Genomic DNA, 26,490 nt, shown 5'->3' with positions numbered 1-26,490 from the left:
GAGTCCTGTGGTCCAGGGAATTGGAAGGGGCTACCAACTGCGGCCCCCCTTGGAGAACCACAGCACTTTGGAGTTCTAAAGGCTCTGACAAGTCCTGTAGGGAGCAACCTGTTACACTGTGTTCAATTCAATGTATCCTGAATTTGTTGACCATGGGACCCTTTGTTCATGGAAGGCCCACACAACGATTTGCAAACTGTTAGCCCAGTGAGTTTTTAACTATTTTAAATTAGCATTTAAAAAAAATCAGTTTTCATATGAAAACCCCAATCTTCAGCTTCTCTTGAGAACTTGTCAATGCCAAGCCACAGTCATGCACTGTGAAGGTGGCTGGACATGAGTATCGGCTACCCTTTCCCCCAAGCATGCCCTGGCTGATCTCAGTCCTCAGTCCTTACTGTTCTCTTCCAGGCCCCCGAAACCCAATGTTAATATTTACTGAGGCCTCCTCTGTGTCAGGCACTGTGCCAGGGCTTGTCACATGGTATCTCATTTGCCCTCACAACGATCTTGTGAAGTGGGTGCTGTTATCCCCATTTTACAGATGAGGAACCAAGACAGAGAGGCTGAGTAACTTGCCCAGGGTCACACAGCCAGTGACTGGTGGAGCTGGGAGTCTGACTCCAGAGACCATGCTCTTGACACTGAGCTGCCCTGCCTCTCTGATGTAACCTGCCTGACCCCCATGGGTTCTTGGTCTCTGACCCCGACACACCACCCTAAGGACCTGCCAGAGCAGGTCAAACCCCAGAGCCTGCCTTGCATCTCTTTGGGGTCCCTGGGTTCCAATGGGGTCCTTTTCTGCCTTCTGCTGGTGACCATCCTCCTCACCTGGGATAAATGATTCTTGCTGGTTTTGATCATTAGGCCCCATGGTTTTACTAGGAGAGCTCGCATCCAGTGTCCTTTGAGGCCTCCCATCTCTGCGTGGTTTCCTCCCCTCTCCTTGGGACCGGCCTCCCAGCCTCACACTCAGCCCCACTCCCTTCGGCCTCCATGCCCTCATTTCCCCAGAACTTGTCTAATTTGGCTGTCACTGCTCAGGCCGCTCCGCTCAGGCTGCTCTGCTCGCCACCTCCACCCGAGCCCCGCAGTCTGTGGTGGAGGTGGCGGCCGCGAGGGTGGCGCAGGGTACCGAGCACACTGCTGTGAGTTATGGCAGCTTAGAGCCTCCTCAGACATCGCCGCCTTCCCCGACAGCGTCAACTCCCTGGAGGGCGTGTGCGGGGACGTCCGGACCCCTGACAAGCTCATCGACCAAGTGAACGACACCAGCGATGGCAGGCACATGTGGCTGGCTCCCATCCTGCCTGGCCTGGTGGGTTCCGGAGGCTCCCAGCCCTGGGGTGGACTGGGAGACTTCCTGTCCCCGGGCTCAGTGACACATCTTCCAGACCAAGTTAATTTGGAGCAAGTCCAAGTACAGGGGAACCGCCAGTAAGGCTCGGGTGTTTGCTAACGCACGTAAGGGTCAGCTTTTCTGGGCCAGCGGTTCTTTATCTTTGCTGTGGGGAGGGGGGCATATAAGGGACACCAGGGAGAGGAAGGGCCACATGGGACTCTGAAGCCGAGAGCCCCAGTGCAACAGGCCAGGGGCTGGGCATCCGCCCTGCGGGCATCATTCTCTGATGCCCTTCCCTGGCTCTGCGTCTCTCTAGCCCACGCTGGCCTCTCCGGAGACATGCACTCCTCCTGCGCCTTCCTCGTGGCCCCGGGCACTTGACCCCAGTCATGCCCTCTCTCTGGCACCAAGTCTGCCTGGTCATCTCCTCCAACCACCTGACTCAGTTTCCCCAATCCCAGACCTGCAGTTGGCTCTCCTTATCTTTTTTCTCCAATGCCTGACGCAGAGCCTAGGGGTGCGCCTTTGCCACCGGGGCCTGGTTGATGGTGGGGAGGGAGGAGAGAAGCCAGGAGATGGGACAGGTGGGCTTAGCACCCTGCCAGCCTCTTGGCCACAGGGCCAGATGCCCGGACAGCGATGTGTAGCAGAGTCTGGGGCGTCTGTGTGACCACTGACGCGCCCCCTTTTCCACTCCGTGGGATCGGGCAGGAAGATAAGGGGTGCACTTTCTCTCAAAACACCCACAGGAAGGGCAGTATCCACAGTTCTGTGAGGGGGGGGGTTCCAAAGCCCTTCCCCCAAATCCCCGGCCCCTCCATCAAGGGTCCATCAGCTTCCTTTGAGGGTTTATCAGCCCCCTGGCCCCAGCCCCACCATTGCAAAGGGGAGTACACAGATCGATCAGCTCTTAGACCTGGACCCCAAAGTTGTGGCCCCCAAGCCAGTCCAGCCTGCTGCCGTCTTGAGCTTGGCCAGCTGCATTTGCCACCCTCTTTCACTTGGGGCACTCTGAGGATGGCCACAGCCTGAGAACCGGGGCAACACTGGGCAAAGCAGCCTGCAGCCTGTGGCCCACACTGAATGCTTGTCGCTTGATTCTGTCTGGCAAGGAGCCCTGGTATTTGAGAGTCTCTGTTGGGGAGGGAGGAGGGGTGGTGATTGGGCCCCATGTCACTAGCCGATTCTGCCTCTGATCTGGACCCCCCCACTCCCCACAGAGATTCAAAGACACACTGAAAATGACCCCGCAGAGCCTCAGGGCCTGTCTGCTGGGCTTTTCATTTACGATTCCGGGAAGGACAAACGGGTCACGGCTGTGCCGATTGCTGGGCAGTCAGTGCTCCTTGACTCAGGAGCCGAGGCCCGTCCCCTCGGCCACGGTGCCCCAGGCCGTGTTTCTGGCCTGCCCTGGGGGAAGGGAAGGGTGCACCCATTTCCCTGCGGGTATTTAAATAATGGGGGCCGTGCCAGGCCCAAGAAAGCAGGCCCTCCAAGAGCCAGCTCAGCGGTTTGTTGCAAACGCAGCCACACGTGACCTGACTCTCGATGGGCTTCGAGGAGATGAAAGGCGGCGGGAACCCCTGCCCGGTGGCCCCGAGCAGCCCAGGCTGGCCCACGTGGCAGGCACTCCGCCCCCACGGGCTCGCCCCCACGCCTGGCGCCCCCACCCAGCCCGGAGCCCGTGTTTGCAAACATGCCTGTGGTAATTAGTTCTCCCTGACAGGTGAACCGGGTTTATGTGATTTTCGATCTGCCTACCACCGTGTCAATGATCAAACTGTGGAATTACGCGAAAACACCCCATCGAGGGGTGAAGGAGTTTGGCGTAAGTGCTTATTAGCTGGCTTTTTTGAGATAATTATGATCGTTGGTAATTAGGCCACCGGCAGTTATCGTTTGATGCGGTTTGATTGACTTCTCTCTGCTGCAACCTGAGACACACATGCCTGGTCCTCCGTGCAGGGAGATTTCCCGGCCAACCGTGACTCGAAACCTCCGAGTGATTTGAATCATCGCTCTGACAAAACAGAAAGTGGCTTTTCTTTCATCTTTTCTTCCTAAATTGTACTGATTTAGGGGGTTCTTTGTGCCGGGAGGGACTCTGGGTTGGGGACAGGGGCCCCCGGGGGCCTCCCAGCTCTGCCTCGTGGGCTAAGGGTATTTCAGTCCCTTGAGCCTCAGGGACTAATGGCCTGTGCCTTGTCGGTGGTTGTGAGGATCTGAAGTCCTAGCGCAGGCCAGCACACAGTAGGCCAGGCTCTGTGGAGTGATGCACTTCGCCCAAGGTCACGTGTGGGAGGGAGGAAGGGACCTGTCAGCTCTGCCACAGAGCCCCTCCTCTGTGTCTGTTCAGCTCCTGGTGGACGACTTGCTCGTGTACAATGGGATCCTGGCCATGGTGGGCCACCTGGTTGGGGGCATCCTGCCCACGTGCGAGCCCACGGTGCCCTACCACACCATCTTGTTCACTGAGGACGTGGACATCTGCCACCAGGAGAAACACACCTCCATCAGGTGCGTGAGCCACCCCCAACCTCCCGGCCAGCCCTAACCAGGACCGGTGGCAGGGACACAGCCTGGACCCGATCGAATCTTGTCTTCCCCCTGCAGCAGTCAGGTGGAGGACCAGGACGTCCAGATGATGAATGAAAACCAAATCGTTACCAACTCGAAGAGGAAGCAGAGTGCAGCTGACCCAGGTCCGCCCCGGTCCTCTGCCTGGAGCCCCCCTCAGGAGTCTGGGCTGAGTAGAGAAGGAGCTGGCAGCATTGCACCCCCCTCTGGCCCCTGCCCGCCCTCAGACCCCTCTTCTCCACCAGAGCCTGGCTGGGGGCTGAGGAGGGGCTAATAGAGGCAGACCCGGGCAGCATGTGCCCCCTTCCTGCAGGCCCCGCGTGGCCAGTGCTGCAGAGGAAAAGGCCGTTGGGCAGAAGCATATTCCCAAAGGGGTTGCCCTGGGTCATGGCAGACCGGTAGAGGGTAACAGGGCGAGGGCTTCTCAGAGGAGGTGGTGTTTGAGCCGCATAGGACAGCATGAGCGGAGGCCTGGAGCGGTCAGTGGCAGGAGTGCCCTGCTCAGAGGCTGCTGGGAGCTGCAGGTGGGGGCCGGGCCTCCAAGGGCCTAGAGTGGAAACCCAGGCAGCTCTAGATTCCAGCCTGAGGGTGCAGGGCCGCCCTCGGTGCAGCAGGGTCATGCTGATCCCTCTGTGCTCTCCCTCCGCAGCCTTACGCCCCAAAACCTGCCTGAGCGAGGAGACAGCAAGGCGGCGACGGTGCTGACCAGGGAAGACGGGAGCGCTGGTCCTCGGCCGGCGTGGGGCTCCCTCGCTGGTCCCCGCTCCGCACCCGTTATCCCCGCGGCCCCCGTGTCGGCCAGCCTGGACCCCGGCGGCTGGAGGAGGGCTGTGGCGTGGAGGGGAGCCCGCTGGGGAGAAGGAGCTCCAGGGCGGGGTGGCCTGGAGAAGGCGGCAGTTACGGCGGGAGGAGGCCAGGCTGCTGCCTCGGGCCTTCCACTCTGCCCTGCAGGGAGCCTGGGGCACCCGGCTCGGGGCCTGTCCCGTAAGATCCAGAAAAACGGCAGGCGTCCGCTCAGTCCTGCCTGGGTCCCCTGAGCCGGGTCTGACTCGGGCCTGGACAGCGAGGTGGGCTGGGGCCTCCCATCCAGCCCAGAGCCTGAGCAGGCACAGCACAGGGGCCAAGCCTCAGACATCAACACTCGGGGGGGTGCCCGGAGGCTCCACGGACAACTCCCTCTCCCCACACACGCCTCTGCCTCGTTTGGGGGATGGTGGAGCTGCCGAGAGGCTGGGACTCTTCCCTGGACCCCACATGTCTCCCCAGGACTGCTGCAACCTCCTCACTCATCCGTGTCCCGCTAGGGCCCATTGAAAAGGACAGATCCCCTCAGAAGAACTGCTTCTGCAGGGGTCCCTGTCCCCTCCTCAAGCCCGAGGAGGGATTGGCCAAGGGCATGCGCCCCGCTGAGGAAAGGAAGGGAGCTGGACCCGCCCTGGCAGGCCAGGAGCTCGTCTCTGCGGCGCTGCCAGGCCCAAATAGGACCTGCAGGCTGGCAGCTTTGCGCCGCAGGGCCAGCGGGGCCTATCCACATGCCCTCTGGCTGCAAGGCAGAGAACCAGGGCCAGAACCCACCCTCAGCCCCCAGAGGCTACACTCCTCCACATGAACCCTGGAGGAGGCGCCCTCCCTGCCCTCTCCGCCCCCCCTCCCTGTCCCTAGAGTGACAGTGGTGTCTCTTGCTCGCCTTCCTCCCTTCTGTCCACGTCTGTGCCCTTGGAGTCAGGCAGTGAGGGTCTTGCCACCCAGCCCACTCTTCTCCCCCTTCCAGCAGCTCCCCAGCAAGTTGGAAACGTGCCTTGCACCCCAGCCGAGTGGAGCCCAGAACACATCCATTTCCATCTATGTAACAAGCTCGGATCAGGGACCTAATTGGTTTCCCAGTGGTGGGTAATTTCTCGTTCCCAATATTAATCCGCTGTTTTCCTGGCACCCAGCCCGGCCGCGTTACTGTACTCAGAGTACGTTCCTATGCAACCGAGAACCCAGCAAATACTTTACGAGCCTTGCAGCTTCCTCGGGCAGCTATGCAAACGAGCTTTTCATTGGGAGCGAGGGTCGATGTGAAGATAAGGCATTGTTTCTCCCCAAGAAGATCCATCATCCCTGTAGCTCCCAAGCCCCCTGCTTCTCTGCTCACCTCCCAGACTCGGCGCCTCCAGGGCCCTGGACGCGCAGAAGAGCTGACGCCTGGAGAGGGGGCTGATCAAAGGAGCTCTTAGTGACCAAGGCCAGTGCCAGGCCTTACAGGGAGGCCCGCCGTCCACCCCGCCTGGGGCACTGGCACCAGCTCAGGTCAGCTTTGCCGGGAACATTGCCCAACACCAGCACGCTTGCTCCTGGAGTCTCAGCCGATGTTTATAGTAATTGTATGTACCATGCAATTTCGGAGGAAAGAAAGGCTGTTATAGGCGTTAACTCTAAAATAAATTTCTATTTTTTTCTCTTGCAAAATCAATAAAAGATGTTATTAGTAATATACTTTGGCACACTGGGTTTGGGGTCAGAGGTAGCCCATGCTGCCTCCAGGAACTGAGCCAGAGTCCACTGCAGGCTGGCCAGGTGGCACAGGGGATGTCCCCTCTCTGAGCTTTGTTCCCCCACCTGCAGATGGTGTCATGGTCCTGGTGCCGCCGTGGTGCTGTGTGAAAAACAGATGCTATAAGCGCATACATATATAGTGGTTATTTGTGCTTGGTACTAACTCATTTAACTCACGTAACAACCCTACGGGGTAGGCACTACAGTGATCCTCCTTTTATAGATAAGGAAACTGAAGCACAGAGAGGTTGAGTAACTTAACCCAAGATGCACAGCTATTAGGCGCTGCACAAATCCTGAGATGACCACAGAGAGCTGGGTGAAGCCCCCCGGGGCCGGCTCTGGGAGTCCCTTCACCATGGGTGGATCCCGGAAGCCCACACCCAGGTGCCTGATTCTTGGCCCCCACTTAGGTTCCCACTCCCCTGCTTCCTTCTGGCAGCTCTTGGCATTTGGACAGAGCAGCCCCTGAGTGGAGGGAAGGTTCAGTTGAAGGGGTGGGGCATCTGGACTGCAGCTTGGGTGCCAGCAATTGCCTTGGCGATGGATAAGTGTGCCCTTTGGAAACCCACCTCGATCACTGTACCAGGGTGAGGGGAGTCCCTCTGTCCATCCCCTGCCCCCATTGGCAGAGGATGTCAGGGCCTCTGGCAGGCCTGCTCCTGCCCCCCCCCCCCCAAGTTCCTAGGAAGGCAGCAGGGCCCTGCTCTGCGCAGGCAGCCCGGTGCTGGAGAGCCCTCTCCTCCATCCCCCTGCGGGTGTATCTGGGCCAGCCCTGGAGACCCTCGAGGGCAGGCAAGCCCTTTGGCGTTCCAGCTATGGGTGGGAGGCCAAGTGAGGCGCCCCCATTTCTCAGCCACGATCAACCTCTCAGCCACCAGCCGGTGCCCTTGGCCTGGGTCCCTGTCATTCAGGGAGCAAAGCTGGCCTGGGAGGGCCTGGTCAGCAGGACAGCCCAGTGCCAATGGTCCAGCAACACCAGGTCTTTAAGGTTTTTAAGAGAAGCCAGAAATTTAGGGGTTTAATTTATTTTTAATGTAAAATATAACTGAAATGTTGGCTCAACTTAACCAAGCAAACAAACAAACGAGTGTGTCAAATAAGACTGGTGACAAGTCCTGTGTAGCCCCCACCCCCAGCTCCCACCCTGCCCCCTCAGCTCCCACCCTGCCCCCCCAGCTCCCACCCTGCCCCCTCAGCTCCCACCCTGCCCCCCCAGCTCCCACCCTGCCCCCCCAGCTCCCACCCTGCCCCCTCAGCTCCCACCCTGCCTCAGCATGAGCACCAGCGCCCCCTTCCTGGCCCCCTGAAGGCTGCAGTCCCCAACCTGTGGCTCCAAAAGGGAGGTAAAAGGAGGAAGGAGATATTCCTGGACCCTTGTGGCCTCCCCTCAACCTCCATGGGCAGAAAGGCTGGGGGTCAGTTGGGTGATCTCCGTATGCTAGAGGTGACAGTCCCCACCCTTAACTTTGGTGAGAGAGCAGAGGCTTCTCCCCCCACCTCCTGCATCCCACCCTAGCCCCTAAGTACAAGGTGTAAATTAGCCCAAAGCTGCAGCCGCCAGGGGCCCCTGGGTGCCAACAAGCCCAGGCATGGACTACTGGGAATGAATCTTAGCCACAGCAGACAAGAGGCTTAAGGAAGGACAGGCTTGGGTTCCCAGAGGAATCTCTCCTCAGACCTCTGTGCCCTTGGGGACCTGCCTTCTCTGTCCAGCAGTGTGAAGGGCCTGCTTCCAGCTGTCTGTCTGGCTCCCGTTCCAGCACTGGCTCCACGAGCTCAGGAGCCAGAGCCTGCCAAGGCCGTTTCTGCAGCTGGACAGGTGGCAGATGCCCCACTTCCAGGCACGACTGCCCAGATACCTGTGCCCTTCCCCAGGCCTCACCCTGCACCCCCACTGGGGCCAGGACTGTGAGTGAAGTGCGGGTCACAGTCTGGTGGTTCAGCCTCCTCAGCTTGGGCTGGCTTTGCTGGTCTGTGCAGTTCCCCTTGTCTCTGGAGAAACTGGAAGATCTGGCAGCTCTAGTCCCACATTACTTGACAGCCCTGAGCCTAGATCACCACAGTCCCCACCAGCCCCCACTATCTCCCACTGGCCTACTTCCCTCATTGCATTGCCCTCCCAGCCCCACATACATGAGTTTGCACCCCTGAGACCGAGGGAGAAAATGAATGGGAGGAGCAGGAGGGAATGGGGTGACACTGCTGTGGGGCCCAGAGTGGGTAGGACAGTACCCCCTGGGCATCAGGCTCAGCTACCTGGGCATGCAGAGGACTCTCCCGGGGCACTGGGACTAAAGCCCTGGCATTGAATCAGGCCACAAGCCCAATCTAGGGTCTGGAGGAGGCAGGTGGGGCCTCTGTCCAATGGGCCATGTGTTGGGGCTCTCTGCACATCTATGCCGGCATGTCCCTGAACCTCGTGTGACTTGTGGCATTCATGACACCACTTCCAGGCTCCCAGGATCTGGAAAACTGCTCCATTCACAGCCCCTGCTGAAGGGGCAGACTTTGGCAGCCATACTTATGATAACAGCAAAAGTAATATCTGCCACCAAACCCTGAGCCCTACCTCTTGCTCTGTGCCCTGAGGTTCCGTCACTGCAGGTGCATATCAGTGCCGGACCCCGAGATCTTCTCTGCAGGTTCCCTTTCCGTAGCCTGTTGGTGATGGGGAGCAATGGCCCTGGGGCTGGCTGGCCAGGTTCAAGTCCCACCTGCACTGCCTCCTAGCTGTGCTTCCCTACTCAGCAGCGCCTGCCCTGTTACCCTCATTTTACAGGTGTGCAAACTGAGGCTTTTATAGCAGGTGACCTGGGGGCTGAGGGGTGGCTTGTTTCAGCCTGCCCAACTCCAGGCCTGGGCTCCTCCCCAGAGCAACATGGCACTACCTCCCACTGGCCTACCTCAGCTTCTGGGACACCAGCCATCCCGGCGGCCTGGTCTGCAAAGGGCACTGGACCTTGTGCAGAGGTTGTCTCCCTTTCTCCGAAATCCTCGCCCTGTTCTGTTGCATTACTCCATCCCCTCCCCCAACCAGCCTCTCCCTCCCCCAGCCTCTCCCTGGCCCAGCCTCTCCCCCCCAGCCTCTCCCTCCCCCAGCCTCTCCCCCCCCAGCCTCTCCCCCCCAGCCTCTCCCTCCCCCAGCCTGCCTGCGCCCTGCCCACCCCCACACTCACTGGGAAGTCCCCAGGGAGGGCCAGGAGGTCTGAGGAAGGAGGCTGGGGCACAGACTCGCCACCCCAGCCTTATGCCATGGAGCTTCCCCGTGCAGAGGCCCCTCCCCACCAGGTCCTGCCAGCCTCTGGCCACCAGCCCGGCCACCAGCCTCCCCAGGGCAGAGGCTCAGCCAGCGTCAGTCCAGGATGAAATGTGGCCCAGGAAGCAATTACCAGGGTGGCGGGGCCGGCCGTGCTGGGAAGGGCAGGGGTCCCCGCCGTGACTTCCTGTCAGTCGGTGCAGTAAATCCCCACGCGAGGAGATTGGTTTTTCCTCATGACTGATGTCCCCGGCCGGGCTGTTTGTTATTCCCACGGCTGGCCGTCCACCGGAGCAGCGGTTCCATCTGTTCTCTGCCCCACAGCCAGGGGTGAAGGGGTGAGTGGAGCTGAACCCCAGCCTCCGAGCTGTGTGCTCCGGGCCACATCTGTGCTCTGGGGACAGGAGCTTTTCTGATTCATCCATCCGTCCACCTTTTCCTGATTCCCACCCGGGCCCGAGGGGCCCAGGGTCCCTGCTGCACGGGTCAGAGCCCAGTCAGGAGCCTCAGACGAAGCCCAGCCGGGGGAAGGCGCCCCTCACACCCCTCACACCCCTCTCTCATCTCCAAGTCACACTAGCACCACTTCCCTCCACCCCTAGTGCCACCACTGTGGCCTAAGCCCCCACCGTCACGCCAGGACCTGCTGCAGCTCCCTCTCTGGCTGCCTCCCCTGCCCCACACCCGTCCCAGCCAGGATGACTTCCCAGCCTGCAGAGCTGACCAGGCCACCTCTAACGCCCTCCGGTCACCATGGTTATTATAACCCTTATCTAAGTTTCTATTAGTTGTTAGTCACTTTTCTTTGAGGTTCCATTAATACATTTCAAATATATTTTTAAATCTTTTTGGGTCAAAATACAATATTGTGACTGCAAACAAACAAACAAGCAAAAGCCCCCATATCAATGGCTCCCTGCGGACTTTCAGGTGAAGGTCAAATTCCTTGTTATAATCCACAAGGTTCCCCACTCTGACTCCAGATGACCGCTCAGCAGCAGACCCAAGCTCCAACCTGTCAGCCCTATCACAGCGCCACACAGCGCTCCTCAACCCCAGGGCCTTTGCACGTGCTGTGGCTCCTGCCCACACCCCATGACCGCCTCCTTCCTCATCCTTCCTCCCCCCTGCAATGGCCCTTCCTCTGAGAGGCCTGCCCTCACCCTCCAGTTTAAATCAGGTCTCTCCCTAGTTGGCTACGCAGCGCTTCTCACATTCTGAAGTGACATTTTTGTTGTTAGAAGTAACTCAGCAGCCCCAGATGCTTTCCTCCATCCTCACTGCCTCCTAAGCAAGGGGTCAGCACACTGGCAGCAGCCGCTCTCCCCAGGGGATGGGCCTCCCAGCTTGCCTGTCCTCAGGCCTGGCTGCCGCTGACGAAAGCCCATGAATCAAACTGACGTTTCCATTACCAAGGGCCGGACGGGCTGGCTTCGGTGGGGGGGGGTGGGTGGGATGACTGCTCATCACAGTCACCAGCCGACAAGGGACATCAGCCCAGAGACTGCCTGAGGTCTGGGTCTGCCCATCAGCCCTCCGCTTGGGGAAGGGCCATGGCCCTGAAAGCCCTCTGCATCTGGGGACAGAGGGGGTGACATGGGCAAACGAGAGGGCAGAGCCCATCTCAGGGCACCGAGCCAGTGCAGATGAGGATACGGGGCCAGGAGGTGCCCGGGGCCAGCACGTGCACACACGAGTGTGTGGGTCCAATGGGAGCACACAGCGTTGCGTGCCGAGGACACACTTTAGCACACCCGCACATGCGATGTCCAGGCTGGGCCTGTGCACTCAAGCCCAGGGCATGTGCCTGCAGGGACACTGGGGGCAGGTCCAGAACAGAACACAAGAGCCACTCTGGGCTGTGGGTCAGGCCAGCGTATGGGGCAGATGAAGGGCACTCACATAGCCAACAGCCACTCAGTGATCAGAATTTGTGTCCGCTGGGCACGGGATGGAGCCGGGAAAGCCATTTGCAGGGGCGGGCGGAGGGGCCTTCGCTGCCCCCTGCAGCCTTCTACGTGCTCACCCAGGCGTCCCCTGCCTCCCCCAGGTGGTCCTCCCTTCTCCCACACTGGGGAGCGGCATGTGCTCCCTGCACGGAGCAAACCTCCCGGTGACTCTCGGTAGGGGCCCATTGGGAATCACTGAGCCTGCTGGGAAGTGCTTCCTTTCGTCTAACCAGCAGCCTTCTTGCTGCAGGTTCCATAAGACTGAAAGGCAGCTGGCTCTCACACCTTGCCCAGCAGGTGCCCAGGAGGGGACAAAAGGGCTTGAAGACTGTGTGGCCTGTGCAGAGAGCGAGTGGCCCTCGCTGGAGCCGTCCGCATACCATAATCACATACCACTTGCACAATTATTTATTTAACAAGGTTTGTCTTTAAGCCGACTCTTTCTTTTACTTAAATGCCTATTTTGGTTTCATCCTAAGTGATAATATCTGTGAACTCTTGGCACTGCTGTGCCCGTTACACATTTTTTTCCTAATACACATTTACATAAACACAACTATTAAAATAGATTAAAATTTTGCCCATGTGCCAACTAAAACCATGTCCTGGACCTCTGAGGTCCACTTGCTAACTTCGGAAGGACCTTGGGTGGGAATGAAGAGACCTCAGATGCCAGGTGTCCGGGCCAGGCTCCTGTCCAAGGCGTCCCTGCCCAGCCCCAGGTCTGCAGCAGCTCTTCTTGCCCAGAGGCCGAAGCCCGCACTCCTGTCTGACAGTCAAGGCCTTTGCAGTTGGGCCCCAATCTCTCTCCCAGACCCATCTCTTGCCCATACAGTAGGTCCAAAATACTGAGCAAATGAAAGATGGATTAATGAAGCACTCGCTTGACTAATCAATGCATGAATGAATGAATGAGCATCCACCTCCACCTGGGAGGCCCCCAGGCCCCTGAGACTCGAGACATTTCCCACTCTCCCTTCCTGCCACATCAGTGCACCCAAACCTGTTGATTTCCCCTCCTGACCAGCTCCTGAATCTGCCCTCTTCGTCTGGTCCCTAGGGCCGCACCCTATTGTCTCCTCTCAAGTGCGGTCAGGGTGAGGAAGGGAGCCGGGGCTCCCCCATCTATTCTCTGCCCACACTTCGGTGACCTTCCTAGGCATGCAGTTGGGCGCTTCGACTCTGCTGACCAGGACAAAGTCTGAGCCTCCTAAGGGGCTTTGGGCCCCTCTGGCTTGGCTCCCCTGACCCCTGCAGCCTGCTTTATCGCCACCTTGCTCCCCTCCCTTCTATCCACACCTGCCATCTAGACTATTCTAAAGTTCCTACATGTTCCCAACTGTCTTTCCCTCTACACTTTTGCCTGTCTGACATCTAGACAACCTTTATGTTTTAGCTTAAGTGTCATTTTCCCAAAGGAGCCTCCCCTCACCACTACCCCCAGCCCAGCAGGTGCTGCCTTGGGCCCCCACAGCCCCCCACTTCCCCTCATGGCAATAACAGCCAACATCGACAGAGCACTTACGCTGTGCCGGGCCCTGTTCTGAATGTTCCAGGAACATCAGCTCATTTAACTCTCAGAACAACTTTAAGAGGTAGTTATAATGATCACCCTCCTATGCCCACGGGGATGGGGCACAAGAGAGGTCAGGAAAGTTGCCCAAGGTCTCCAGTGCAGGGGCTGGAATCTGAACCCAAGCTGCCTGGCACTTCACACACTGAACTATAATCGTCTGTCTAGTCACCTGTCCTGCCCATCTGAGCTCTGCGAAGACAGACACCCTCACTGGATGGTTCAAAATCCTATCTCAAGAGCCTACCACAGTGCTTGGCCCACAATAGGGAAACAATGGATTATACAGCTGGGCAGACGAATATATAGATGGATGGGTAAACAATGTGGATGGGTGATGCATAAAAGAAGGATGGATGAAGGTCTGATACAGGGAACTATGGCAGCTGATGGGAGGATGATAGATGAATGGATGATGGATGATGGGTGGGTGATGGATGATGGATGGATGATGGATGATGGATGGGTGATGGATGATGGATGATGGATGGATGATGGATAGATGATGGATGGATGATGGATGATGGATGGATGATGGATGATGGATGGGTGATGGATGGATGATGGATGATGGATGATGGATGGATGATGGATGATGGATGATGGATGGGTGATGGGTAAATGGATGGATGATGGATGATGGATGGATGTTGGATGGATAGATGATGGATGATGGGTGATGGATGGATGATGGATGGATGAATAAATGAATGATGTGTTTATGGAAGAGTGAAGAAGACCATTCTCTGCTTGGGAGAAAGCTCTAGAAATCCTCTAGGAAAGGATGAGGACTCTTGGAGCCAGGAGTCTTGGTTCAAGCCCCAACTCTACCATTTGCTAACTTTGTGATCTTGGGTCAGGTTTCTTCATCTCTGTGACCCTAAGTTCCTTTGTCTTCATAATAAGAATCTGTTTCCCCAGGCATCTAAGCCCTGGGATTTGATATAAAGGAGCTCTAGACACAGGGTAAAGGGTCCCCATAGGGGTCAGGGTGGCTTAGGATCTGGGTGTGAGAACCTCTGTCTTGCCCACCCCACATTTCCCGTCAGCCTGGACCCCCATCTCACCCACCCTCTGGCATCCAAGGCAGCCTGAAGCCTGACCCGACCCCCAGCTTGGCTCTAGGCTTCCTCCCTCTCACATCTCAGTGTCTGACCCTGACTGCAGCGCACTCAGGGCTGTCTCACCTGCAGGCTGCTTGAGGACCTGAGAGGATGGAGCCACGAAGGGGCAGCCACAGCCCGGAGAGCAACTGGCCTCCACACACAGCAAGAAAACAGTTTCAACAAGCATTTATTCAGCCCCTGCTGTGTGCCTGCCGTGTGAACCCCTGCAATGCCAGTGCCACTGCCCCTCCTTTACGAAGCCCACCTAAGTCCTGCCCCCCAAAAGGTTATGTGCCACTGGGCACCTCCTGAACTGCCTAGCTGGGGGGCCCAGGCTTCCAACGGCCAATGTCTGTGTTTTTCCTGGCATCCCAGCTGTACCCAGCAGGGCCCTGCATGTGGCAAAAGTTAGAAGTTGCTGTTCCAAAGTTGCTCTGTGCAGCCCTGCGTATCCCACAGGCCACGTCAGCCCCATGGCTGGGGCCCCGAGACCCAGGCAGCGGTGGGCAGGGCAGGCCCAGTGTCTCCCATGCAGGCTGGCTGAGTTCAGAGCACACAGGCCGGGTTTCGGTGGCGCCAGACCAGTGGTCTTGTGGCAGGGGCTGGTGCTGACGATGGCCTGAGGTCTGAGGGCAGGGCTGGGTCTCGGTCACACCCAGTGCCCCAGGACCCAGCACTGGCGGCTCAGCTCCGCTGCCTCCTGTGCAGAGCTCCGGGGCCAGGAATCGCCCATGTGTGGCTGGTGTCCTGCCAAGAGACGGGGTGGTCAGTGCTGACAGTGCTTTCTCCCCCCACGCCCCATCTGCCCACTGCCCCACCAGCTCGCCACCCATCCACACATCCACTCCCCACTCCCTCTTGACAGGCCTTCCAACGCTCCTACCCACCAGCTGTCAGCCCACATCCACTTCTCACCCCCTGTCCCACTCTCCAGCTCACCCTCCACCCCGGGTACCCAGCTCTCCAGGCCATCCCGTGCCCCCTTACCCAGCCGTCCACCCACCTAGACGTACACCCGCCAGTATCCACAGCCATCCACTTCCCAGCCCACAATGTATCCACCGCCCCCTCACACACTGTCCCCACCCTCAGTCGCCCACAACCCACTCACGCAGCTCCCGCCTGCCCCCACCCCAGCACAGCCGCACCATCCATCCTCCTACCACCCCATTAGCGCTCCCACCAGCCGGCTGCCCACACTCACTCCCTGCAGCCCAATGACCACGCACCCGCCCACCCCGCCCACCCCGCTCCAGCTCGCCGCCCTCTGGCCGCCTTCCCAACCGGCCACCAGGTCCCCAACCCCCACCAAGCCCCATCCTCCTGCCCCCAACTCACCAACACACCCACCCAACAAGCCACCACTGCACCCACCACCATCCCCGCACACCCACCTGCCCTCACAGTCACCCCCCCCCACGCCATCACCCTCAGGCCACCCCCCCCCCTTCATCTCCGTTTTCCTTTCACGGGTCCACACCTCAGTGAACCACCAACCCCTCCCTGCTCACCCGCCTACCCACCCGCCCATCTCAGCGGTCCTGCAGCCACCTCTCCCCCGACGTATCCGCCCGCCCTGAGCCCCTGTGTGCCTCCCAGTGCTCGGGAGCTATGGGGGGGGGGGGGGGTAGGACAGTGCAGTCGAATCCTCGGCCTGGTCCTTGCTTGGCCCAGGGGCAGCGGGTGTGCCCCAAGCTGACGCTGAGCAGCTCCCTGGGCCAAGGCACTGGGCGGAGACTCCACCCGCCCGCTGCCCGCTGCCCCCACAGCAGCAGGAGCTGGGGGGCGCGCCCTGACCGTGCCCTGCCCGCGCCCTGCCCGGCCTGCACACCCGCTTCCCTCGGTTCCCAGAGGCTTGCTCCTCGCCTTCACCAAGCGTCTTTCTAACATGCCAGAAACATCTCCATCTCCACTGAAGGCTACAATGTCCTTGTACCTGCTGTGATCAAACCCTTAAGGCCCGGCGCGTCTCTCCTCCTACAGGAAGCCCACCGTGTCCTCTCCCCAGCCCTCAGGGGTCTCCATCCTGGAACCCCCACCCTGACTGGCTTTCCCCAGCTTCACCCCCTTAGAGGGGGAGCCCAGGAGAGCTCTGGCTCACCCCAGGGAGGGGAAGCAAAGGGAAGGCGCCCTGGAGGGCGAGGGAGGAGCGGATGGTGACTGAGCGCCACCTAGATCCTTGTCTCAGCCGGGAGGCAGCCACCACCATTTCACAAACGAGGGAACCGAGACTCAGCAGAGACCAGCAGCCACCTTAGAGTTCGCAGCTCCTGATTCCAAACTGTCATGTTAGAAGGAATTTGTTCCGTGTTCTTTCCCTCCCCTGAGCTCGAAAGGACGCTCAGGCATTCCTGTCACCTTTTAGGTCAGACAGGCTCTTCACAGTGAGCCCCTTGAGGTGGACATTCCTGCTGAAGCCAAGCTCCTGCTTGCACACCTCCAAGGACAGGCTGCTCATGACTCCCGCACCCCAGAGCAGCTCTGAGTGTTGGAAGGTCCCCCCTAACAACAGAGGCTGGACGGCGACAGGCAGGAATGAAGGTGGTCACGCCAGCGACGGGTGCGTGTTTTCCCCCCCTCCGGCTTGTCCCCCGTTTTTAATATTCCTTAATGTTGGCTGGAGCTCTGCTAATTTTACTATATTTTTTAAAGAGGTGGGAAACATTTGGCGAACATTCTGGAATCATTTGGCCTCAGGAAAAACATTTGTTTTGGCCTCGACACTGAGACAGTTGCATTCTTTGGAAATGCTCGCTGCCAAGGTATAGGAGTTTGAGGTTTTTTAAAAACCTAGAAGCAAATATTTGGTGCAGAGGAAGATCTGATTATTTTTCTAAATGAGGGCTTAAAAATGACTAGAGTTGTTCTTACCACTGCTAACAGGCGGAACCTGGGAGAGTTCACTGGAACAGAGGAAAGGTGATCACGTGCGTATCTTTGAGGAACAAAAAGGCTGTGATCCCTGCCCTTCCTTATGTTAAAATCGCGCTCCTGTCCCCTGGATCCAGAGGACAAGTCACTAAGGACTGGGCCTCCTCCCCGCTCCAGCCGCCCAGTAGGGCTTGGGGCTCAGAGCCAATTCCGGGGGGTGCGGGGGCCCCACCAGCCCACCAGGACTCCCCACTCCCCCCTTCCTCCCAGTCCCTTTACTTTGGGGCCAGTAAACAAAAACTCTACACTGTAGATTGAGGAAGATTACATCCCGCCTACTGGCCCCGCGACCCCCTAAATGTGCTGAGTGGCCAGAAGCAGCCAGCCCTCAGCTCGGGACAGAGCTGCTGCGGGGACGTGAGCGCCGATCTTCCAAAAGGGTCAGAGGAAGCGAATCGGAATTTCAAAATAGAATCTCCTGGCTTTTAAATGATAACAACTATGGTTTTTAAAAATTTAAATCCTCCGTGGGCGGAGCGGAATCTCTCAGGCCGTTTCTGACCTCTGTTTCCCGCCTGCGTCTGGTCCCTGGGCCCGGGGGCCTTCCCGCCGGCCTCTGGCTGTTGAGTCTCCACTCCTCTTTGAGACGCTCCCCCTTCTGTGTCCCCCAAAATACTGCACACCCCGCTCCCCCTGTGCTTGCCACTTTGTGTTGTGGGCGTCTCCCCAGCTCACCTGGGGAGTCAGGGCAGGCGGAGAGCAGGCAGCTTCCTCCCGGAGCCCCGGCCCCCAGCACCCCCAGCACCCCCAGCACCCCCAGCACCCCCAGCACCTCGCTGGGCGGGGAGCTAGTCCTGAGCCGGCTTCACACCACAGGAAGCAGGGGCAGGATGGAGGGGACCTGGGCGGGAGGGGTGGGCTCCCCAGCCTGAGGTTCTGTTCACTGTGGGAGGCTCTTTGCTCAGCTGCTCCTCCTTGGTGGGGGGAAACAACAGCACTTGGAGCCTAATAGTCAGAGGTTCAAGTCCAGGCTCTCCCACTTACAAGCTGTGTAACATTTTTTTTAAAGCTGTGTGACTTTTGACAAGTAACTTGACCTCTCTGAGACTGCAAACGGCTGTGAATTAGAGAGGAATCAATAAGACCCCTGCATAGAAACCCTTCATCATCCAATTTCAGATAAATGTGAAAATAAAATGTCAGAACTAGGAGGTGTTGGGTTCCTCAGCCTCTCCTCACAGATGGGGAAGCTGAAGCCCATAGGTGGGGAGAGATTTGCCCAAGGTCCCAGTCAGAGGGTTGGTAGCAAGTACTGTGTTTTCAATTCCCTTGAAACCTCCCTGGCTTGGCAGAGTACTCGGCACATAGGAGGTTCCCAGATGTGATTTCTCCCTCCTCCCCTTTCTGTTAATCTTCACTGAGGATATTTTTTCCATTGATTTTTAGAGAGAGTGGAAGGGGGGGAGGGGGGAGGAGAGAGAGAAACATCAATATGAGAGACACATCGATTGGTTGCCTCCTGCACTTGCCCCAACCGGGGGCCAGAGACTGAACCTACAACCCAGGTATGTGCCCTTGACCTGGAATCAAACCTGCGACCCTTCAGTGTGCGTGGGGTGATGCTCTAACCACTGAGCATCACTGGCCAGGGTTCTCTTTGCTTTTTAATCCAAATATCAAGAAGATGAACGTTTTTAGCATAAGTCCCTTCCAGTCTTAACTTCCAGTCCTCCGGTGGGAAATCACTGTCTTGGACTCTCTCCAAGGCACCAAGATCCAGGGGATCAGCTCTCAGCTCTGCTGAACTGAATGAAATCACACCTAAAACGGATTCATTCCGTTGGGAGGGCCCTTCAAAACCAAGAACGCCAAAGCCACCACAATGTGTAGATGGGGAAACGGGCTCTTAGCGGGGAGGCCACTTGCCCAAGGTGCTCTGAAGGCCGTAGGGGAATTAGTGAGGGTGGGCAGGCTTTGGGGGTGGGCAGGTGGCTCCTCCGGGAGCTCCTGACCCATAGCAGCCCAGCCTTGAGTGGGAAGAGCCAGATCCGTTTAAACAGAAGTGCCTTCCAGAGACCTACCCCTGTGCGAGGTGCTGAAGGCCTCTTGGGGACCCGTGGCCCATCCAGAGCCTACAGTTTGGCTGCCCAACCTTGAACCCTGGCCTCTAAAAAGCTATGCAAAGAGATGGAGAAATGAATCCAGGTGAGCACTGAGATGTCTGGCTTTGGAGACCCTTCAACTAGTGACACCACCATCCCTCTTTCATTGCCTAAAGTGTCACAACCTTGGCAAGGAGCACCCCTGGCTGCCTCTCCAGTTTGACCCTGCTCTGTAAATCTGCACCTGAGGTGGATCGTATCTGCTAAGATCCACTTACTCTTCCTTCCCAGTTTCCACCCTAGGCCGGATGCAGCAGGAGGCACGGGCGAGCTCTGCTTTAATCCACCACAGCGTCCAGCGCCTGGCACAGTCCCGGGCACAGTGCTGGGAGTACAGAGCTGCTGAGCGAGTGAATTACGGGGGATTTGGACAGGAGAGCAGGTTCGTGTGGGATCCTCGTGGAGGGAAAGGTTGGGTTTTCTGGTCTACCACAGGCGCAGACTGTCTTAGAAAACCGAATGGGGGCCCCCATCCTTCTCTTCACTGGAGTCCATCTTCTCGGACCCCATGTTTCTGGGCTAAAACATTCTCTTTGTCTCTTTTTCACACTTGAAATCAGGCAGAGTCCACTTAACCCACCACCTGTCCCCACCTGAGCCACTGATTCTTTCATTCCCTTATTAAACATTTGATGAGCACCTACTGTGTGTCAGCTCCATACTGGGTGCTGGGTCTACAGACATGAGTGAGACACAGACCTGCCCTCTGGGTGTCCATGGTCTAGTGAGGGAGGCAGACATGCATGAAGAGATGGTGAGAGCTCTTCCTGGGTGACATCCCAGAGCCACCTACCACGCAGCATCGGCTCACTTAATCCTCAGAAATAGGAGTTAGGTCTCAGTACTATGCCCATTTTATGGATAAGAAAACTGAGGCCCACATAGGTAAGTCTTCTGTCAAAGGTCTCACTGCTGGGATTTGAACTCAGGCAGCCTCATGCCAAAGGCTGGGCCATTAAATTCTGCTTCATGGATGTGACTGCCTGGCCAGAAAAATGCAGAGGTGACCGTGACCACCTCTGGCGGGGTGAGGAGGGGGGCTGGTTGCTGTCCCAGTCATTTGAGCTAGGCTTTGAAAGCACCTGTGAAGCTCAACAATCCACTGGCTCGTTTTTTTGTCAAGTGGAGGAAGGGAGCAGGCCACCTCAGGCGGAAGGAACAGGGTGTGAAATAGGCTCTTGGCAGGTAAATGAGGTTTCCAGGAGGTGTGAAAGCCCTGGCAACGCTGGTGGTTGGCGGAAGCAAGGAGGTCTGGGGAGCAGGGCTCACGGCTGGTGGTGTGTGTGTGTGTGTGTGTGTGTGTGTGTGTGTGTGTAGGGTTAAGAGATTCGGCAGGCTTCCTTGAGGGGAGGGTGGGGGTAGGGTCCATCCTGGCCCTGGGGGTCTTGCCTTATCATCAGATTTACCCGAGCGGATTCCTGGCCTGCCCCACCCAGAGTGCTGCATTTAACCACTGCCCCCAAGTGTTTTTGGGGATCGGGAGTGATCGGAAGTGTCTTGCCTCGGGCAAAACGGGCACAAGAAGCCGAGTGGCACAGCTTTAGTGTGGAGTCGCCCAGACTTGTGACCCAGGACAAATAGCTTGGTTTCTGGGAACCTGAGGATCATCATGTGTAAAATGGAAACACTCCTCCGAGCCAGCGCGACGTGAGGACCAAGTGGGCTCAATCGGTCACCGCAAGGCACCGGTGACGGACTAAGTGCTAGGCACCGGGACTGCCGGTGAATGTGGCAACGAGGCCGTATCCTCATGACATTTCCATCCTGGTGGAGAGAGAGTTCACCAAGACGGACTCAGAGGGATGAGAGGCTGAAAGCAAGACGAAGCGGGGTGGGCTCGTGAGGTCTCTGCGGGACCTGCGAGAGGGGTGGCCTGGCACCTGACGCCCAGCAGGTGCCACCATGGGAGGCTGTGAAGCTGGGAGGGGTGACGAAGACATGATCGAGTTTGTGTCTTAGGAGGGTGGATTGGCAGGGAATTCGCCCTAGGAGCAGCAATTTCCATCCAGAAACCGCTAAATAGCCCAAGCAAGGGACAAAGTGCAGATTCGCTCCTGGTAGCAGCTTCAGAGGGACAGGTGTTGGCCGGGGGCTGAGGGCTGCTCAGGGTTTGGTCTGTGGAGCAGCAGAAACGGCACCACTGGGGACTTGATGGAAATGCGGGATCCCAGGCCCCGCCCAGCCCTACTGGGTCCAAAATTCAGGGACGGGCCTGGCATTTAAAGGAGCCCCCCACCCCACCCCCTGTGATTCTGATGCTGACATTGGCTTGGATCTCTCAACCCAGTGCCAGGCGTCTCCAAGCTGCAAGTCCGTCTGTGTGCCCAACAAGTTGGCATTGATACTGATTTCAGAAATAGTGTCTGTTTCCATTTTAATAAAGGAGCAGACTTGAGCAGGACTCCATTGGGTTTGATTTTGATCTAATAAAAATGCCAAGTTGCTCTGAGTCCAGAAAAGTCTTCCTTGCAATTCCCTCTGCTATTCTGAGGGCAGCAGCGGCAGAGACTCGTCTAGACGGAGCTCCCAGAAGCCACCTCTGTACCCCGCGAGTGACAGCCTCTCACCAGCTCAGCCGTACAGACACACCTGGCAAAATCAAAAGCTTGTCTTGGGCATTGAACTTGACAACTGCAATCAGTTGCAAACCCCAGTTGCTCCTGAAAGGAAGATGCAGACACCTGGACCATAAGGCAGCAGCCTCTCCATCAAATGTCACATCTGATGTGCTTCTGAGCTAGCTGGTGGCACTGCAGAGCCCCCAAGGCAAGTTTCAAGAGCAAGCGCTTTCCTCGGGGGAAAAAAAATGTGGCAGGATCCATATCACAGTAGCCCAAGAAAAAATAGCACATTTGGAGCAGTTAAGATAACCAAAAGTTCATGTCACTGTTTACGTAAAAGTGGCTGCTCAGGTGGGAAAGAGTGGGAGAAAACGGGAAGTTTAGAGCCAGGGATTGAGCACCTACTGTGTGCTATGCACTGTTCAGGGTACAGATGTGCCCAAAACAAGACAGATGTCTATTCTCATCATGGAGGAGACCTCGTGGAGAGAGACAACAGAACAGAACTCAAGCATGTAAATGCAGAAGACGGTCTCAGAGAGGGACAGACACTGTGACGAACAGAAAACAAGGCGACAGAGGGCAGCCGGGGAAGCTTCTCTGAGGAAGTGGCCTCCCGGCTGAGACTTAAAGATGAGACGAAGCCAGCCCTGCAGAGGTTTAGAGGGAGAGCATTCCAGGCAGAGAGAACAGCACGTGCAAAGGCCCCGGGAAGGCAATGTTTTGTATGTTCAAGGAAGGAAGGCCAGGTGGCTGGAGCAGGAGAGGAATGGGGTTGAGGGTCTTGGGGGCAGAGCGGGGACAGCCCCGTGCTCAGGGTAAGGGGGAAGCTCTCCACCCAAGCTGAGCTGTATCCCCAGGGGACCAAAGATCTCAGAAAAGTCCGTTTGCCTTTCAGTGCCTTCGTTTTTCCATACGCACAATAGCCGCCCTTCCCTCCAGGGCTGCGACAGCCACCACGTGAGCCGGCTGTGAAGTGCTCGGCAGGGACCTGCACACAGTAAGCGTGTAATAACCTGGGCTCCCGGCATTCCTCCCCCCAGTCCCTTGTGCCTGAAAGTCATTCCACAAAATCTGAGCAGCTGCTTGGTGCAGGGATATTGCAAACCTTGCCCAGGCATTTCCAAAATATTTTCTTGGCCAAAACCCCACTAGCAGTGAAGAGGCTGGTTCTGGAGAAGCGTCGTTCCCCTGGACGGTCTGATGGGGCTGCTTTTCTAGCCCGTGAGCTCCGTGAGGAGCAAGTCCGCGGTGGCTGGGCCCTGTAACCACATATCCTGCCAGGCCTGGTGGATGGGGCCTGCCCAGCATGTGGACCCACTGACTGTCATGTGGAGCAGGGACCCTGGTGGCTCAGGGTTTGGCCACCTAGAGCCAGATGGGCTGGGTGCAAATCCCAGCCCTGCCACTTCCCGGCACAGCCATCACTTCCCTGGGCCTCGCCGTCTCAATCTGTAAAATGGGGCTGTATTTAGGATGAAATGAGTGGATAGACATGAAGTCCTCAGAACACACAGAAGGCTGAGGTATCATCAGACCTAGTGGGACTGAATCCTTCTCGTTGGTTATCATCAAGGCAGGTACCAGTGCCACAGCTGTAGAATTTATCAGGCTGGATCGCCCTGGCTAAGTCCCTGCCCCCAGCCCTCCCTCTCCTGCACCCCCCTCACCCCGGGCAGGAGGGGAGCCTGGATTGACCCCCATGTAGCTCCGGCCACACTGTACGGAGGTGGCTTGGGAGCTGCCCAGCCAGGATCACACCTTATTTCTCTCCGTGCTCCAGTCTGGGCCCCACCCAGGGAAGCATCTCTAGTAAAGACCTGTTGACTAAGTGAATGATAAATGGCTTTCTTGTGGCCACAGAGGCAGCCCGCCTTAGGGCAATGAAAGTGACCGCAGGCGGCCACTCCAGCCCACTCGGGCGGACTCCTCCCTCAGCTCTGACAGCAGATGAGGTCATTTTCCACCTCGTTCCTTTAACTCTGGGTCCCCAGCGGCTCCCCGGGCCCCTGGGAAAGCAGCCATGGCTGCGAGCTCGGCCACCTGGTAAAGGGCACCTGGCAGAGGCGCTATGGGTCTGAGGCTCTCTTCTTCCCCGAGAAGCTGGGGTTGGGTAACCTGGGGGGCAGCCGACAGCTCTCCCGCTGCCTCCCACGACTTCTCTTTGAGCCCCAGGGAGTTGGGACCTCATGGCTTCACTGTGTCTCCCCACCCCACCCATTCCCCCTGAAGGGTCCCAGCAGTCTCTTGCTTTCAACTATCTCTGTCCTCAACCTACGCGCCCCTCAGATTTGGTGCCCCACAAACCCGTCCTCCCCACAGCACCCTGGTGGACCCACTGCTCACCTCCAGCTGCACAGGGTCCCCACCCGCCTCAGGAGGATCACGCCCCCACCCCACCCCAGCTGCCTCAATGACCAGGGGTAGGGCTGTCACTTGGGGGGGGGGTGACTCAGACCCGTGTGCTCTGCACTGGCACCCAAGCCCCTCACAGGGACGGGTGCTGATCCGCTGGACAATGTGCCTTTCACGCCACCTGCCTTTCCCAGCTCAACCCCCTCGCCTGCTAACTACCTGGACTTTCTGAGGTCACCAAATAAGCTACTTGCTGTCAAATCCTTATCTCAGGACCGGCTTCTGGGGGAACCCAAACTAACGCTGACAGTTCTTCCAGAGAAGAGCTCTTGAGCCCACCCACTCTTATCTTTGTTCATCTCCAGCCCCACCTGCTCCCACCCCCTGCCCCCCACCACGCGGCTCCGTCTGGCTGTCCTGCTCTGGGGCTGGGCACCCCAGGCCCCCCGCCTGGAGGGCTCCTTGTGTCGCTGACTCCCTCTCATCCTCTAGGTCCCAGCTCCTCGGAGACGTGGCTCTAAAGGAGCCTCCCGTCGCCGCCTTATCATCGCAGGTTCCCTCCCTGGCGCCTGAGACGGTCCCGTTTGTTTCTGCGCTCACACCTTACCCGGCTCCCTCTCCCCTCGGCTGCCTCTCCCACGAGGCAGGGCCTCGTCCGCCCTTGCTCGTGGCCCCGCGTCCAGCACCCAGCGTGGGGCCAGCGGGAGCAGACACTCAATGAGTATTTGTCAGGGGAACGCGAGATGGAGTCCTGCGCGGGCTGCAGGCCCAGCAGACACACCCGACGCCTCCCCCCTGCTCAGGAGGTGCAGCGGGTACCAGGTGGGCAGAGGCTGTGGGGCCTAGGCTGGGGTGGGGGCCTTGTGCAGGCCCCTGACCTTGGGCCTTCTCATTCTTAACTCCAGGGCTTCCTGTTAGGGCCACACTGGCTCCCCTTTTGGCCTTTCCTCCTCCCAGCTCCCCCGTTGCCCCCAAACAAGGCCCCAACTTCTTTCCACCCAGGGTGTCCTGCCCACTCTGCAGGGAGCCTGGGGAGGCTCAGCCCAAGCAGGGCAGCCAGTGGCACTCTACCGTGAGCCAGGGGCTCTCAGCCTTTGTCCCTACCATACGCTTCCTGGGCCCCTCTGGTAGGTTTCTGTTCCCCTCTGTTTTCTTTGAGGCTGGTGCTCCCCAGCTGCCCCCATGCCCTGGTTCTTGACCCCTTCCTCCAGGAAGCCCTCCGCCCTGGCACAGACACCGGTCAAGAAAGCATGGGATGTGAGCCCAGTGTCCACCTAAGAGCCACCCCCGGGGCAGGTCATCTTCCTGGGCTGGTGGCTCCTGCAGGAGTTTCTTTCTTCAGAGAGAAGACAGGGCCCTCCCCTCCTCCCCAAGCAGGCCTCCTCCACGCTCCTCTCCCGCCCCCACTGTCGCCTCCCTGACTCGGCTGGCTCGACACAGCTGCTGTTCTCTCTTTAGGCCAATGGCTGGCCCAGGCCTGGACTCAAGGCGCGGCTCCCCTGCCTGTCTTTGAGCACCCTGGTCCCCCGTCCCCCGCGGGCAGAGGCTGCTGGGTCAGGGCTCAGGGGAGGTCCGCCGGGCTCCTCTCCAGGGTTCCCTCTCCGCACACGGCCCAGAATCTGCGCGCCGGCTCCTGCAGCTGAGGCCACTTACGGGCTGGGTATCTCTCGTGGCGGCAGTCCAAGCGAAGGTCCTCCTCCTCGCCCCTGTCCCCCTTCTCGATCCTGGAAAGTAAAGAAGCCAAAGGCTTGTGTCAGAAAGAGCCGCTGGGCTGCCCGACACCAGGACCTGAAGACGCGGAGCCCCTCCCGCTGGAGCACATTTTGCAAAGCGGCTTCACGCCACCGCCCACGAGACCCTCACCACCCCCGTGAGAGGGGCATCATTATTTCCAGGTCACTGATGAAGACACTGAGGCACTGGGAGGTGATGTGACCCGTAGGTGCGACGCAGCTAATAGGTTAGCGGCAGAGCCGGACACAAGCCCGCGCGCCCTCACAGGGAGCTGTCCAGTCACCTGCAAAGGGCAGGTTACAAAGGATGTGCTTTTTGATTTGTTTCAAAAAGTACACGCGGATATGCACAAAAATTACTTGGCCAAATATATACAGAAACCTAATGGTGATTAAGCCTAGGTAAGGAGACTACAGAGGGTTAAATCTGGAGCTTCCTTTCTCAAATTACCTGTTTTCTG

General features: G+C 58.2%; 2 protein-coding genes across 8 annotated transcripts in view; one reads left to right on the top strand and one right to left on the bottom strand.

Annotated features, from left to right (window-relative positions):
• KATNIP (katanin interacting protein) overlaps positions 1–6,394 on the top strand; it is a 177,412-nt gene extending 171,018 nt beyond the window's left edge. For all 5 annotated transcript variants that reach the window (XM_081133772.1, XM_081133771.1, XM_081133770.1 and 2 more), the window contains 5 exons: positions 1,179–1,318; positions 3,069–3,170; positions 3,699–3,859; positions 3,956–4,044; positions 4,569–6,394. In XM_081133772.1, coding sequence (XP_080989898.1) covers positions 1,179–1,318; positions 3,069–3,170; positions 3,699–3,859; positions 3,956–4,044; positions 4,569–4,624 — 548 coding nt within the window. In that variant the 3' untranslated portion in view covers positions 4,625–6,394. The remainder of the gene's footprint in view (positions 1–1,178; positions 1,319–3,068; positions 3,171–3,698; positions 3,860–3,955; positions 4,045–4,568) is intronic.
• Positions 6,395–12,060: 5,666 nt separating this feature from the next.
• The window catches only part of GSG1L (GSG1 like), a 187,841-nt gene continuing 173,411 nt past the window's right edge, over positions 12,061–26,490 (bottom strand). For 2 of the 3 annotated variants that reach the window (XM_081132986.1, XM_081132984.1), the window contains 2 exons: positions 25,950–26,020; positions 12,061–15,094 (listed from right to left, as the gene is read on the bottom strand). In XM_081132986.1, coding sequence (XP_080989112.1) covers positions 14,997–15,094; positions 25,950–26,020 — 169 coding nt within the window. In that variant the 3' untranslated portion in view covers positions 12,061–14,996. Of the gene's footprint in view, positions 15,095–21,887; positions 21,970–25,949; positions 26,021–26,490 lie in introns of those variants that run through there. The other variant, XM_081132985.1, reaches the window with a different exon arrangement.

Source organism: Miniopterus schreibersii (genome assembly GCF_964146895.1).
Source record: "Miniopterus schreibersii genome assembly, chromosome: 3".
Taxonomy (NCBI): Eukaryota; Metazoa; Chordata; class Mammalia; order Chiroptera; family Miniopteridae; genus Miniopterus; species Miniopterus schreibersii.
This window is presented reverse-complemented; position numbering and strand designations above follow the sequence as displayed.